This window comes from Peromyscus leucopus, chromosome 11 (assembly GCF_004664715.2).
Source record: "Peromyscus leucopus breed LL Stock chromosome 11, UCI_PerLeu_2.1, whole genome shotgun sequence".
In the NCBI taxonomy this organism is placed as follows: Eukaryota; Metazoa; Chordata; class Mammalia; order Rodentia; family Cricetidae; genus Peromyscus; species Peromyscus leucopus.
In genome coordinates this window covers 22150943-22167712 of record NC_051072.1, presented here as the reverse complement: position 1 = coordinate 22167712, position 16770 = coordinate 22150943, and the positions used below count along the sequence as shown (strand labels likewise).

Here is a 16770-nt window from a genome sequence, read left to right as displayed (position 1 = left end):
CCTTCGGGAGGATGAACCACACTGTGCAAGTGCTCCATAAAACCAAACTGTAGATCTTAAAATCATTAAAACGCTTAGTTTCATGTGCTGTGCCTAGAACATGGTCACCTTAGTCATTTAATCTACATGTAATACACAGGAAATAAGGGACAAATTTCATACGGTCTTCACACTTGTGTCTAAGTTGCTAATCTAAATTTTCTGTCATTTTTTCAGTGAGTGCTGTCTTGGTCAAAACTGTTATAAGCACTTATCTTGCCCTCCCCAGGGATAACTATAAAAGGCTGTCTTATGTAGACACCTGGACACAAGGAATAATTGCAGGAAGGTGGAGGCGGACTGGTACAAAAGGCACTGTCTGTCACCAGAAACCTCAGGACAAAAGAACAGATTCCCAGGCCTCCCAAGGTACAAAGACTCAGAACATTTCTTTAAAGTACCTTAGGCAATGGCAGTGTAGAAGCTCCCTGGGCTAAGAATCACTAGTCTGGAATGAGAAAGAAGAGCCACTTTCTCGAGTGCCTCCTGTGAGTGAGAATTGTGCTAGCTTTGTACACACAGTACCTACCACCATGGATCATCCATACTCTCTTGGACCTTTACTCACCAACCGTGAACACATCACGGTCCCTGGGAAGAGACTCCACCTCCGAGGCGCAGGAGATCAAGGACAAATATCCCATTTGCTTTACCTAAACTCCAAGGAAAATGAATGTTTGATGCCAAGAGCCAGGCAATGAGTACTTGGGGCTCTGTGAGCCATATGGCTCTGCTGTAATTATTCAGTTCTGCCTTTGTAGCTCAGGGGCAGCAATGGAGCAGGACTTAATGAACAACAGACAGAGAGCCATGTCTGCCAACTCTGCTGTAAGTCTAACATTTCTAGAAGTCCTCAGAAAAGCACCCCAGTCACCATCGGGAGAAACCTGCCAGTAACAACCCCACACCTACACTTCTTTCTTTCCTATGCTGCTGGGATCTCTGGTGACGGAAGCAGTGGGCACGCAAACCCGTGTCTCACAGCTGCTTCTGAGGACACCCAAAATGAGGCTCGGCGGGACATGGTGACACACACCTTCAATGCCAGCCCTTGGGAGTCGGAGGCATGTATTGATGAGTTCAAGGCCAGCCTGGTCAACACAGTGAGTTCCAGGACATCCAGGGATACAACAAGAACACAAAGAGTGAAACTGGAGGGTTAGAAGACAGGAAGTATAACAGAGTCCACATGAGCCCGTGTGGCTTGAAGGCCACTGATTTCAATACCATTACCAGAGTAAAGGTGGCTCTAAGTGCCTATTCTTCCTCCTCTCCTCTCTCTCTGTCAACACAACGTTTTAATTATAGCAAGGAGGAATCTGATGCATACAAACATAAAGCAAAATCTTACTCCAGTGCTCATACAATCACTCTCCACGGTAAAGAGTGGTTTAACAAATTACAGAGCAAGGCTTGAAAGCTGTGCTGTTTCTTATCCAGGGGAGAATTGATTTCTCATCTACTAACCACTTGCAGTCCTGGCGCTATTAGCTCTCTGGTGCAATCGTGGGTTGGCTGTTTCCAGGAACCAGCACAGCCACTGGAGAAAAGTCCAATGTATAATTTGGACTTGGATGGGAAAGGAAACAACCCCATACACGTGTTAGCATAGGGTTAGGAAGTGGCCAGCAGTAATTGTTCCAAGGTCCCTAAAACATTGATAACACTCCCCTCCATAAGCTTAGGGATTCTGGAGCCCATGCTGAAAATCCTAAATGAGCCAATGCTTTGGGGTTTGTCTGCTTGTTTGTTTCTTTTTTTTTTTTTTTTTTTTTGCTTTTCGAGACAGGGTTTCTCTGTGTAGCTTTGCGCCTTTCCTGGAACTCACTTGGTAGCCCAGGCTGGCCTCGAACTCACAGAGATCCGCCTGCCTCTGCTTCCCGAGTGCTGGGATTAAAGGCGTGCGCCACCACCGCCCGGCGCTTGTTTGTTTCTTACAGCGTTGAGATGGAGCCCTGGGCTTTGGACATGCTTAGCAGACACTCTACCACTGAACGGTTCCCCAACCCTTAACAAACACAGGTCAAAGCCAGTCTTTTCTCTTACGCGGTCTTGCCCTCGCTGTCATGCTTGGTGGCACTGGTCCCTTTCTTGCCCAGCAGTGAGGCCACCTTCTCGGCATCTCCATTCTCCACAGCCTGCAGCAGACGATCATCATTCTTATTCCACTCATTGGTCTGTGGAGCAAAAGGCAGAGGCAGAGGGGTGAGCGACATCGGCTACATCACTGTCTCCCTAGGTCACCTCAAGCCCTGCTCCCAACAAGCAGCTTTACAAATGCTTTCAGCTTCACCACGGGACACCCAAGAAGGGCTGGTTTTCCCAAAGAAAACACCAACCGTTTAATGAAATACCAGCCATCAGCAAACTCTGAGAGAGGGTCATTCGCTTCCTCGACCCTTCAGAAGATGAAGCAACGTAGACTACGGGCCAGTTTACTCATTAGCTAATTGCTAGCTAGCTTTGACAGCTGGTGCTTGAGGCCTTTGACCCTAGTGCCCAGTTCACTCACGTGCACCGTGCTACCAAATCAAACCAGCCAGCAGCTCAAGTTTATCAAGGGTTTAAACACAAGCTATTCCTTCTGGCCTGTTTACCAGATTCTCTGAGCTGTCTGCAGGTTTGAAGTTAGCTGTCCAGGCTGCCAACTGAGTAAAGTATCACTAACGACAGACGTCGCCTCTGATCAAGTTATTATACATCAGACAGCCAGGGCCACTGAGGGACTGAGTTCTTAAAACTTTGAGAAGCTGCTAGTGAGTACCACATGGAATAGCACAGCTCTGTATGATTCCTTCCCATTGCATTTTTAAAATCCAAGTTTGTCTGGGTCACTGTCATCCACATTCCTACTCCAACCGTGGACTCAACAAACGAAAAATCAGGCATTACCTTGACTACAAACCAAGCTTCCTGTTGACGGGAAGCTGAAGTGCACGGTCAGGGCACCAGCTTTCATTACGAGTCTAAGGAGTGTCACTTAAGTGTAGCACACACAAAGAAACAGATTGCAGTTGACTTCCCCCAGAGTGCATTTTACAAGCAAAAGAAAACAAACAAAATAAAGCTTCACTGAAGTACACGTAGGGCCAGTGATCTCTAGCTACATTATCCCGAAAGGGAAAAGTATGATCCTCTGTAAAAATCCTTTCCTAACCTAAACTGACTAAATTGAATTCTGGATTGGGCCAGTCACAAGAATGTGAAATCTTAATGGATGAAAATGAAAAGCACTTAAGCTAGGCAAGGCCACATGAATGGATTTTCTGTCTACTGCCGCTAAGGCACTCCATTTTTCTTTGGAGAAAAATCCGATGGTGAGGGTTCCCTAAATCAGTTCCAGGTGGATCTCTGGGGAGGCCGTGGCAAGGAAGGTCTCCCTCCTGTACAGTCTGGAGAGCAATGGCACTTGCCCGAGGTCTGGCGTGCTCTGATCTAGGCTGTATGACCCTCTTTAAGCAGATGAGGCCAGGAGAAGATGGCTTCTCCTATGTGGACGCCTAATGATCTGCAATCCCATTCCATCTGCAAGTGTTGCACGCTGATTCATGATGGGCAGCGGAACAAGAATGGCTGCAAATACACAGCAGGGACCTTTAGAGTCTGAACAGAAGACGACTTCAGAGCAAACTGAGAAAGGCAGAGCTGGAAAGGTGACGCCACTTTCTTCTAAACTTTATCTTCCTCAGGAACCTCTCCATACCCTGTCACCTGCCACCTGGCATATTATCTCCTTAGCTAGGCACAACATGGGGGCATGTTTGAGAAGCATTCTGATGTCACCTCTTTCAGGAATCTAGAAGCAAATTCCCCTTCCCTGCCCTTATCTCTATGTCCCACATGCCTTCGCCAAGAGGCACATCATTGAAGTCAAGCACCAGAAGAAACCTTAAAAGGTATCGGTCAACCTACAGTCAAAAGACAGGATCAGCTGGATAAGGAGATGAAGTCTGACATTCTCTCCTGACATTCCAAAGCAATCCATTTGTACTCCGGAATCAAGAAAGGTTTCCAGAGACCACCATGGATTGACAATGGCTCTTCCTAGGGTCTCTGCAAAAATCCTCTCCTCTAACAAGCCTTAAGACAGACCCGACACTGGTCAGCTTAAGAGTTTCCTACCCAGTTCGGGGTTAAGCTAAATATTAAAAGCAAAACAGAAAAGATAGCACCAGGTGCTCAGGTCTAATAAGATTGAACGCTTTTTGAAACATCTGGATCGTGTAAACATGTGCACAGTAGGCTGTGGCTGCAAGTATTGCTCATTAGAGGATCATAATAACAACAATGGAAGCCACTGCTTAGAGCCGCCCGTCATCCACCACCTACACACAGGACACCTTCCAAAGCTGACCAGGCCCTGTAGGCTCCCAGGGCCCTCCTGGTGACCTCTCTCTACTGCTCTGCTCCGCTTTATCCCCAGGGGCCACCTACTCAGCTCCACTGAAGCCTACCGTCTAGACGAGATGAAAAATGGCATCCTGGCTTGTGTTTGAGGGTTCTGGTTTGTTCGTTTTTTTATCCTGAATCTTCAGTTCCCCGAAGACAGTGAGCTGCAGCTTTTCTTTCTTACATCCCTGGTGCCTGGAGACCGCTCCGTATGTACTCCCTCTTGACTAATCTAAATCTCTCTTGACTTAGCAAATATTTGCACTGTCAGAAGAAAATTCATTCTCTCTCAAACAATTAAATCATGTTTCAGTCTTTTAAAAATACATTTACAGGCTAAGTGAGTCCAACTTCCTTAGCTTTTCCACAAAAAGGCCAGTTTTCCAAGATTTTTTAATCATGTATACTTTCCCCAAATTTCTTCATGACTAAGACGCCAAACCTCATAAATTCAACCGGGGTGAGCCAGTGTCTCCCTCACGAGAACCACCCAGATGGCGGCTGAGCCTGCAGAGTCTCCGCCCCATCCTAAAGATTCTGACCCAGTGATTTAAGATGATTCCCAGGAGTCTATGAGGTCCAGCAACTATTCTCCCTGATTCCATTCAGGGACATCTAGAATCTATGCCAAGACTGGCTAGAGAATTGATGTGAAGCACTTCTGTCCTTCACAAGGCCTTAATAAGAAGAGGATGGGAAAAGGAGAAAAAAACATTCCCTGTTCCAGCACTACTTGTCTCCCACAAAAGCTCAGCCAACATCGGGCTTTCGCTCCGGGATGCATGTTCAATGTGTCCATAAGCTCTGTGGCAGAACTTAACAGCGCCCCTCATCAGAGACACAATTTACAAATGACACAAGTAGATTATAGGAAAGCCAACCAAGGGGAGTCGGTAAGGGAACCAAAGTGAACACGCTGGGGTGCGACGGCATGGGCAGTTACTAGAAACGTTCAGAAAAGAAAGATCAACAGGCAAAGCCCCACTGAGGATGACTGTACGCATAGAAAGAAAAATTCAGAAGAAATGGAACCCCACCCTGTAGAAATGGATACAAAGAAAGCAAGGACGTGGATGCGATAAAAGCCAGGATGTTGGTTAGGAGTTGGGGTGCAGTGTCTGGTGAGAAGGGATGCACGGGACTACACAGAGGCCCTGGTCTGTTTTGCAACCTGGTTAGTGGTTTCATAGACACTCCCTTGGAAACCATTCATTAAACCATACGTCCATGTATGTTTTCTGTAGGTAATTAATAAATCACATGTTTCTCCTCCTCCTTCCCTCCCTCATATACATAACAAAAACATACTGTGGGTCAGTTTCTGGCTAAATTGGCATTGGGTCAAGCAAGGGTGTATGGACGGTCACATTCCTACTATGAAGTCAAGCCTGCTACCAAAGCCTGGCTCTTACTCTGGACGATTCGTAAACCCACATGTTGATGAAGCGACAGGCTGCTGGCAGATTCATGCACATACGTATTAAACATGGATATAGTTTCAAAGGGTCTCACTGAGCTGCCCAGGCTGGCCTTGAACTTGTTCTGTAGCCACAGCAGCACAGCAGCCTTAGCCTTGTGTTGCTCCTCTCCCAGCATGTGGACTGGCTGGGACAATATGTCTTTACCATCAAACCGAGCTTACTATTCTTGAACTAGACAATCTGCCCCATTCTCGTCTAGCTAATACTCCATGAATCTTTTAACATCTACAATAAACATCTACGTCTACAGCTACGATCTGACAGTCAATTATGGATATCGAGGCAGGCAACCCTTGAATGCAAACTTTCTACTATGTTCCTTAGAAATCACATTTTAAAGAACCCTCGAGAAAGCTTCCTGGACATGCAATTATTTTATTGAATGCGGCTTCACTTTTCCAGGAGACTGTTTAAACAGACATTATTTCAACAGAGCAGGAGGCCACATATGCAAGTTCAGGAAGCCATTTGTTACACTCCAGAGACATGTGTAATGTGTCAGCTATGAAGGGCTGCATGTGGGAAAGGCAGACCTTACCCTCAACGCGGGCTCCCGACATTCCTGCTAATATATCACAAGTGAGATTTTCAGTGGCTAGCCGGTAAGTCTCCTAGCTCTCAAATCATTTCCAAATGACACCTACTTGCTCACAAACTCTTCCCTTGAAGCTTGGCCTCTCAAAGCCCTGACTGTCTCCATCCAGGGGAGCAAATGGCATGTCATGGTGATGAATGCCGGGGCTTTGGCAACTAGCAACATCTGCCCTTGGCCAGACATGGCATCATCTTCTGTTATTTTGGTTAATCATGGAAAACTGAAAAAAAAAAAAAAAAACAGTGGAAATCCAGTGGTCACAGACATCTGGCCAATGGGCAAGCAAAGTAGTCCAGTGGCACAGAAGCGAGCCAGGAAGAAAAAAAAGATAGCTTCTTGGAGTCATTAAGGAAGACGCTAAAGCCCAAACCACGGCAAACTGAAATAGCTCTTGTATGGGGTCTCCTGGAGCAGCCATCAGGGGAAATCTATTCAAGAGATTATGTTTGGAAATATTTTATTTTTCCCTCTAGTGTACGGAGAAGAGCAAATTGTTTTGCCAATACAATCAGCAAGGCAAATGTAGAAGGCAAAAATGTATTTGTACTGGGAATGTTTCAGATTCATGCTGTCCAGAAAAAAAAAAAAAGATGAAAAGAAAAGCATGGACATCAAAACTTTAAAAGGGAAAAATAAACAGGCAAGCTTCATGGCCCTAACCAGTTTTCTCCATCACTGTAACAGCCAGTGCTTAGTAATGTCTACCTACTAGATGTAAAGTAACAAAGAGGCCATAGATGTTTGTTACACCAGAAAAGAGACAAGTCCTATCATTTGTTCATTCATTCAACAAGTATTTATTTAGCCCCTTCTACATGAGCAGCATAGCCTTTACTGGGTTTTCTATAAAATTGCAATGATCAATTATGACATTACCAGGAGTATGCCAACAATAAGAGATGGTGTCACCTAAAGTGAGTGGAACAGAGGGCCACCCCGCAGAAAGGAGGGGGAACTCTCAGCTGGGCAAGCACGTTTCCGTACCCGATCATGAACCAGACTGTGCAGCGAGAGGTATTTAGGTTCAATGGAGAGGAGTCATAGGGGAAGGATGCAGATGCATTCAGTAGGTGGTGTAGCCATAGGCAAAGGATGCAGATGTCAGCAGATGGTACAGACAGGAGCTGATCCAAGGAAAGCCTGACAAGAGTGCTCTCTTTAGCATTCAGAGAAAGTCTAGATTACCAGTACCTTATGACATAAGCATATGATATCTGTCCTACTTCAGGAAGCCCAGCAGTTTCACGAAGACCTTTCCACACACGTCCAGTGACTCTGGAGCAGCAGCAGAGATGCCCATTTAAGAATGAGTTCTGCCATCCCTACATTTCACCTTAGATTATGCATGCACCTAGGTCCCACTGTGTCTGCTACTCACCCTGAGATCTGTTGCCCTCCCTTTACTGAGCCATGCCATGGTTCCCGAGGCCTTTCCATATTAATACTGAACACTATGGTATGAACATAAGATAATTAGAAACACCTCCTTCCAAGACCAGACAGACCATTCTGCCAACAAAATGCAACATACTACTCTTACTCAAGGTGGTATCATTGGGTCTGGGTCTTGGACTGTGTAAAAATGGAGACAAGGAGTGAAGAGCACAAATGTGCATGGATTTACTCACTGTGGATATAACTGCTTCAAGTTCCCAGCTCCTTGAATACCCTGAGATACTGCACCGTGTTCTTGAACTGTGAGCCAAAGAAACCCTCTCCCTTAAGCTATTTTGTCAGCGTCGTTCATGGCAGCCGCAGATGTCACCAAATGGCTTCTTTCCCTTCCTTCTGGATCGTGAGCCACCATGGACGAACCCCTTCTCTCCCCGCTCCTTTGTCTTAGGCAGCCACTCTGCTGACATCCCCCACCATCCCACCACATGCCATCCTCCAGCTATGCTCCTGGCCAGTGTTAAAATACAACGTCTAAATACATACACCAGGGGCTGCAGCACAGTGAGGGTGCGCTTGCCTGGCCCCTGGGTTTGAACCGAGCGCTGCAAATAAATACATAAAACCACGCAGCATGTGATCACAGACGCAATGGGACTGGAATCAGTCTCGAAATCAGAAAGCCAAACTTAGCCTCCACAGAGGAAATTTGCTCCATCTAACTGCATTCGGACCGAGATGGAGAGATGAAGCTAAGGTACTAACGATGTTTAGTCCTGGGAATAAAAAGATGGGAACAAATAATCTGGTCCCTCAAGGAGCCTCCAGGCTTTGAGGGCAGAAACACACTCAATAAATGTCAAATTTCAAGACAGACACCATGAAAGAAGTCCTTTAACATCCAGAGAGGGTGTTCTTACCACATTAAAAAAAATTAAAATGTGCTCCCTTAGGAACTTCACTACATTAGGATTTAATATCAACAACAATTCTATGAGGTGAGGAATATCCGCAGCTCATGTCACACACGAGGAAATCAGGGCACAGAAAGCTTCAGGGACTCCTATAAGGTCACTCGATTCACAGTCCAGTTGATCTCAAGAGGAGAAAGTCACAGCTCACTCGAAAGGGAAACGAAGGAAGGAACTTTCACAGCGGAAAAAGATCGAAGCGAATGCGGAGCCTGAGGCAAGCGAAGAGAAAAGTTGGGTGCGGGATGAAAAGGGAAGGGGAAGCAGTGGGCACATCTGACAAGAGAAGGTGGACGCAGGCAAGTGGTTGACTGTTCAGAGGGCTGTGCTCTGCCGCTGAGATGGAGGGAGAGGAGAAGGGGCAGAGAGGCAGAGGTATGGGGTTGGGGTGTCACACTGTGTGCTTTATGGCTTTTATGGGTTCCTGGGGAAGGGGAAGCCAAAGCAAGCAGAGTCGGTGGTGAGAGAAACAAAACAAAACAAATAACAAAACAAAACAAAAACAAACCCACAAACGGAAAAAAAAAAAAAAATCCCCAAACAAAATAAACAACAGAGTGACCAGTAACGTTCCCAATCCCTCACAGGGAAATGAGAACGGAAGACCCTGTGAAACAAGGTAGGAGGGCTACAGGTAGCCATGAAAGTCTGGCTGGGAGCAGAACTTATATGAAAGAACTGTTTGGTGATGCCAGGTGATGGTCCTTTGGAAGATTGAATAGGACGGAGGCCATGGGTCACTAATCCTGACCAGAGGCTGACATAAGGGATCCGAGCAGACTCTGGGGTCGAGGCGATGGGTTGCGCCAGTGAGAGGCGACCTGAAGTGACTGTGGTATGGGGATGGTGTGGAGACAGGTCTAGGAATTAGTTCTAAAGGGTAGCTGCTGGACGGGTTATTTACAAAAAAAAAAAAAAAAAAAGGAAAGTTCAGAAAGGAAACGAGAATCCTGGGTAACAGCGGGGCGTAACTCAGATGTCAGGGTATGCAGCCCCAAACTGAAAAGGTGACAGGAGAGTGACTCACCACAGCTGGCTGAGCGGCTGCCAACCGAGAAGCGGGTGACAGCGACGCAGGGGAACTGAGTGGCTTCCTTGTGTTTTGTTCACTGCCTACATGTGTAGCTCCTTCCAGCTTATTTAGTTCATTTAAACCTCCATGACCTCCTAGAGTGGGTGGAGTAGTGTCTCGAGAAGAATCAGTGTCCTCCTAGAGCAGCGGTTTCTCAACCTCCCTAATGCTTCGGCCCTTTAACACAGTTCCGCATGTTGTGCTGACCCCCAACATAAAATTACTTCCATTGCTACTTCATAACTGTAATGTTGCTACTGTTATGAATCATAACATAAATCTGCGTTTTCCGATGGTCTTAGGCCACCCCTGTGAAATGGTCATCAGACTCCCAAAGGGGTTGCGACCCACAGGCTGAGGACCACTGTCCTACCACCTCAGACTATGTCTTTATGATGAGGCTGTACTGGTGTCAGGTAGGTCCTGTGTCCAATGAACGGTGTCCTTAGAAGAAAAGAGGCTGTAGGCATGGGAAACGGGACTGTGTAATGGAGGCAGCAGAGGCTGAAGCTGTGCCGTCAGGAGGCGAGGCACACGAAGACTGACCGGAACCACCAGGAGGTAGAAGAGGCGGAGAGGAAGTCTCCCCTTGAGCCCCTGCAGGAAGCATGGCTCTGGAAGCACTGTGATTTTGGGCTTCTGAACTTCGGTGTGTGACAGAGTGCATTTCTGCGGTCTTAAACTCACCCAGTTGTGGCAATCCACTATAGCAGCCTCAGAAAACAACTGAAGAGGTAGGCAAGGACAGAACACAGATCCTGCTCTACGTTCCAATGTCAGAACGTGGAGACCTTAAAAGGCAAACCCTAGGCTCCAGGAGCTATTGATTCTGAGGGATACTTTTGGGACAGGAGGTGATATCTTAGTCAGGATTACTACTGCTGTGAAGAGACACCACGAGCATGACATCTCTTATAAAAGGAAAGCATTTAATTGGTGCTGGCTTATTAGGTTCAGAGGTTTAGTCCATTATCGTCATGGCAGGAAGCATAGCTGAACACAGGCAGACTGGTGCTAGAAAAGGAGCTGAGAGTTTCTACATCTGGTTCGCCAGGCAGTAGGAAGAGAGAGAGAGCAAGCCACTGGGTCTGGCTTGAGCTTTTGAAAGTCCAAAGCCTACTCCAGATGTTACACTTCCTCCAACAAGGCCATATCTTCTAGTTCCCGTCAATTAGTTCTACTCTCTAAGGACCAAGCATTCAAATATAGGTGCCTATAGGGGCCATTTCTATTCAAACCACCATAGGTGGTGAACAAGTTGACTGAACCAGAATACCAGGAGGCAGCAGCCATGCAGGGCAGAAGAGACCTAGGTCTGGTGGCATTGAGGCTGGAAAGGGAACTATAATGTTCTCTCTTTTCTCCCCTCCCACTTTCGCCAGCAGAGACCAGAGTCTTGAACACTGAGTTATAACCCCCCCACCACCACCCCATCACCCCCGCCGATCCTCTAACTCTCTTTTAAACACAGGAATCACACATACTTAAGGTAAACCTAGTATTACCCATGAAGTTGATAATTACACAAAAGCAATTAAAGCAAGATTATTTGCTTTACAAACATGTTCACAGTAAGACCTTTGTGAGCAGCAAGCTCTTAAAAATTTTACAAACACACATATGAGATATGATTTATTTTTAAAAGTCCTTGTTAAGAGAATGGCCTATGGTCTGAGGATTTTTTTAAATGTATATTTAAACACAATGAACAGCTAAAGCTTCTAAGCCTTGCTCTTTGTAAATGGCACCATACAGACTTCACATGAAGCACCCTCACAATGGGTTTATCCACAAAACCTGCTCACATGTGTTTTAGGGTCTACATACTCAAAGTCAGGGGCTAGGGTGGTTTCCAGCATATCATGCACATTATAGATCCTAAAAATGTCACATCCAGCATATCATGCACATTATAGATCCTAAAAATGTCACACGAGTTAAAATGATGGCAAAAGAAACGTACTAATCATGAAAACAGCTCTTAAAGAAACATGTTTAATGTGAACTCTTAATGTTTTGTTTTCTGCTGTGCCCAGCTCAGTCTTTCCCAGAATCGTTTCAAGATTGGAAACAGAGCTATTCAATGGGTTTTGAGTCTTCCACAATTGTTCATTTGAGGACCTGTTTGTGAACTAAAAAAAAAGAAGCAGTTAAGAGAAAGTCTCACTCTTGATCCTAGGGTACACATAAGTCATAAACAATACTGGGTTGAGTAGGGTCTCCCAAACATCTCTGCTTCACACTGCTATCTGAATTAAAAACAGGGTCTTTGCACATCAACCAGCTAAGGACCTACAGATAAGAGTATCCTGACTTCAGGATGGATACTAAATCTAACAACTACTGTCTTTATACCAATAAGAGAAGACAACACACGAGACGCGGGGAAGGAAGCACCATTAGAGATGGAGGCAGAGATCAGACCGCAGTGTCCGAAAGCCAATACAGGATGACCAGCTTCCACCAGAAGCTAGGGCAGGGATGGGACAGAACTTCCTTCGGGACCTGCAGGCGACGTGAGCCGAATGCTGCTTTGCCTTTGGAGTTTCTGGCCTCCTGAACTATGACGAGGACACATCTCTGATCTTTAAGCCTCACAGTTTGTTACAATCCATCAGGTCAGCGCTGGAGCACCAACAGTGACAGACAGAGAGAAGGCTGCTCATTTCCCACCCAATGGCCCTTGACCCTCCATCCCAGCTGCCTGCAGGTGCATCCTAACTTCTGCAGCAACCACATACTTCTCCGGTCTGTTCTACGCTTGTTCTGGATCCCTGAGTTTTAAGCACTGTGCTTAGCTGGGTTCAAGTCCTGGCCCCAAAGTCATTTAATTTTGTGCATTTCCGTTTCTCAAACTGCAAAACACAGTTGCTGATAACACGCTTTACATATTGATGGGTGGACCCCTCAATGCCACTTGGTAGACCTATTTGGACACTTTGCAATGAATCACTCTGTTAAAATAGAAGCAACATGTTTGGATTCTAGATGATATCCCAAAGCTTTAGGTCGCCATTCTAATTTTCTATACATTTTGCAACAGGGGCTAGAAAAAAGCCTCATTCCATTAAGTAATTTAAGTAGTCAAAATACCACAAATATAAGCCGAGTGGTTCATGTTCTCAGATGTTATTTGCTTATTATTTCTATAGTGCTAGGGACTAAACCTAGGCTTTCCACACACGAGGCAAGCGCTCCACTGTTCAGCTGTGGCCCAGGCCCAGACCCAGAGGTTAATTTTAAGCAGTCTGGATATTTTAATAGATTTGAGGCAAAAGACACCATGGATTTATTTATAACAGAACACTTATAGTTTTCAAGAAAGGGCATATTTGTTGTAGCCTTTCTATACTCCAATAATAGCAAACTCAGAATAAACTCCCAATATCCACCCACAAGGGAAAAAATTGAGTTCCAAGAAATTACTTCTGCCTGATGTTAAAGGCAGAGGTCAGTGCTTTTTAAGAGCGTAGAAAAGGAGTAAGAGGCTCATTATCAGTCTGATGTGTCCCAGGCTTCAGAAGAGCCCCTGTATTGGTGGCCCTCCGTCACCATCATCACCCTAGGCCCCAGAGGACACAAGGCCTCCCAGGCAGACCCAGGAAAACCCAACTCTGAAAACCTCACAGACGTTCCTACATATGAAGCTGTGTACTCATCACCCTTCCAGAGCCCAAAGTGGAGCCTTGCCTTCGAGTTTTAAGACTCAGCTAGACTCTGAGTGATATATGGACACGAACAAAAATCACCCAAAGGGAGAAAAGTCTAATCAGGCCCATCCAGAGCTTTACCATATGTCTTAGGCCATGGATTTCGACCCTACTTCAATATGTCAGGTATCTGTCTCTTGACCACTTCTTTAAAATCAGAGAAAGTTTACCGACCATTAAAAACAATGAAATCATTTAAAATAATAATGCTTTCGAAACTCTGAGACTCTATGTCCCAGGGCATAAAACATATTATCTATTATGGAAACAACTTCTACAGAAATCCATTAAGTGTTCGGCTAGTTGTGTCCACTGACTGTGAGCTCAAGGACAGGCATTGTGGCTTTTCTATCTTATCTCAGGTACACAGCCAGAGACGAAGAGAGGCTTCTTCAGTGGATGAGTAAAAAACTAAGCAGTCCACTGAGCTCCAAATACAACAATGTCCCTACAAATGCTAAAAGAAATCCATCTTCAAGCTTGCCCCAAGACAGTCTCTCCTCTTGCTCACTGCAACTATTTGAATGTTATTATCTTGACACGTTCATCCAGACAGCTCCCTCATACTAGGCAGCGACTGGCTCCCTTCTGTCAAACTGAGATCAAACTCTGGACACCAGTAGGGAAAGCCACAGAGTTCCAATGTCACTTCCAACTTCTGAAAAGTTATATAATGTCACGCTAAAAGGTATGGACCCTGAAGTCAGCCTCTCTGGGGTCACACACTACTGGCTCTGTCCCGTGACTGGGGCACGTTATACTATCCTCCTGCTCTTCAGTCTAAGAGTAAAAGATAGTAAGATTAATGTCTATTTGGGGTGCTGTGAAAATTAAATGGATCTGATATTTCTAAAATAGAATCTGGCCAAGAGTAAAGCATTCAGGAAGTGCTAGCTAATTCAGTTATTACTCACAGTCCCATGGGAAATTCCATTGTTATTTTAAATAATGGTTCTTTTTCTCTAGGCTTAGTGGATATTCACATTCACAATATACACCCACGCCTAGATTCTGATCTGCTGACTGGCTCTAGCAGAGAAGAAATACTGCTGATGGAGTGTAAGTCCAGAAGCTTCTGCGACTCTGCCTGCCCAGAGAATCACTGCCTTCTAAGCTCCTGAAGTGATATGAACTTGGGTGGATTCATTAAAGTCTTAACAGTTTGAAATACCACTTTCCCAGTAAAATGAACTGCATAATATAAATTACGGGACACTTTGCATCTTCATAGAAAACGATGGAAGGATATGCCCAACCTACAAACGGTGGGATATATCTTGCAGTTTTAGGTCAAGTGGAACACATTTGGAGGGAAAAAAACCCACTAGACCATGAAAATTAGTAAACTGCATTTTTGTCTGCCAGGAAAACCCTTGGAAAAAAGCCCAGCAAAACCCCACTCCTTAGCGCCTAAGTCAGAGGCATAAGAGGTGGTAAGCATGACTCATGCCTTCCTGACTTCCACCTGGTCACCAGGAGGTGCACTACCTGTCACCAGCACAACAATAAACATGGAAAGACATGTGGGGCCAGTGTGTACAGAGGGCAGTCACATAGGAAGGGGTCACCACTCCGAGCTCCAGGCCACCAGTCCCGTTGAATCACTATCATTGTGAGAGCCTCCTGCTGCCACTATCCCTAAGCCACACATTCCTCGGCACCCGGACTTCTAAACTGGCCACACAGAAGGATGGGAATCATTCTCCTTTCTGCTTGTTTTTCCCTCCGGGGGCTGAGATATTTGGAGAAAAGCTTTAGGGCATCCCACAGACTCCGCCTCATGCAAGTCCGCATGAACAAGCCCTTTCCTCCAAAAATTGCGCGCACTGTAAGAAACAGCAGTTCCTACTGGAAAAGCTCCAAGCCATCTAAAAGAAGACACATTCGTTGAGTGATCGGAACACATTTGTTCCTGCAAAATAAAATGACACTCTTCTGGAAAACCAAGTGGTGTGCAACGAGAAAAGAAAAATGTGTCCCTGACACTGATCTAAAGAATAATCTGGGGTCAGAGACTAGTGTATGGAGAGGCCGGCCAGGTGTAAGACGTGCTGGAAGCAGTGAGGAGCAGGTAGAGTGATGCATCTGGACTCCGAGACCGAAAAGGAAAAGAAACAAAAGGAAACTAATGGAAGACCGGAGAAGTAAATGATGGAGAAATGGAAGCACCGTTAAGAAATAAAAGATAGAATATAACACAACGAAAAAAAACTATCCTGAGCTTTTATAAAAGCATTACCTATATAAAAAAGACCAGTACTCTGAGTTACACAACTTAATGAAATTTTATAGATTTAAAGGAAAAAGAAAAACTCAAATGCTGTCCAGCGAGAAAACAGGTTATTGGCAAAGGCTTCTCCAATTCAGGCTGGCTCAAGTTTTCCCAGAACACTACATACCAAAAAACAGAGGGTTGTTGTAGTCAGCGGTTAAAGGACCCACGCATCACCCTGCCGTCCCCTCCTTCGCAGAGGTTAGAGGACCCAAGTATCACCCTGCCATCCCCTCCTGGCAGTCCTTCGGACAGGAAGACAACAGAAGACACCCGCATACAGAGCCTGATTCTACCCAAATGCAACTGTACAGATTTTTAAAAATTGAGCCACAATGATCAGGAAGCAAATCAAAATAAGGACACATGAGTGTGGAAGTCGAGATGAACGCCAGGAAACAAAATTAGCTACTATGGTTACAAAAGAAAAAAAAAGTCACAAAATTATAAAGCAGACGTAGAGCTTAAAAGCAAAAATGTGATATTGATTGCCATGGGTCTACACTAAACAGACCGGAAGCTATAAGTTTTCTTGCATCCACTGTTCTTGCCTCAGAGCATGCTGCGGCTAGATGGTGATCTACGTGAAATGGATGGCAGGTATTAATTCAGGAAAGCTCATGACTTCCAACAGGAATTTTTTTTTTTTTCAAGACAGGGTTTCTCTGTAGTTCTGGTGCCTGTCCTGGATCTCGCTCTGTAGACCAGGCTGGCCTCGAACTCATAGAGATCCACCTGGCTCTGCCTCCCGAATGCTGGGATTAAGGGTGTGAGCCACCGCCGCCCAGCCCAACAGGATTTTTAAAGATTTTATGTCTTAATTTCATGTATATGCACATGTATACCATA

At 45.4% G+C, this 16770-nt stretch overlaps 1 protein-coding gene across 1 annotated transcript in view; it reads right to left on the bottom strand.

Annotated features, from left to right (window-relative positions):
• Rai14 (retinoic acid induced 14) overlaps positions 1-16770 on the bottom strand; it is a 139750-nt gene that overhangs the window by 53487 nt on the left and 69493 nt on the right. Inside the window, 1 exon segment of the mRNA XM_028895084.2 lies at positions 2086-2216. Within this exon segment, the coding sequence (XP_028750917.1) occupies positions 2086-2216 (131 nt within the window).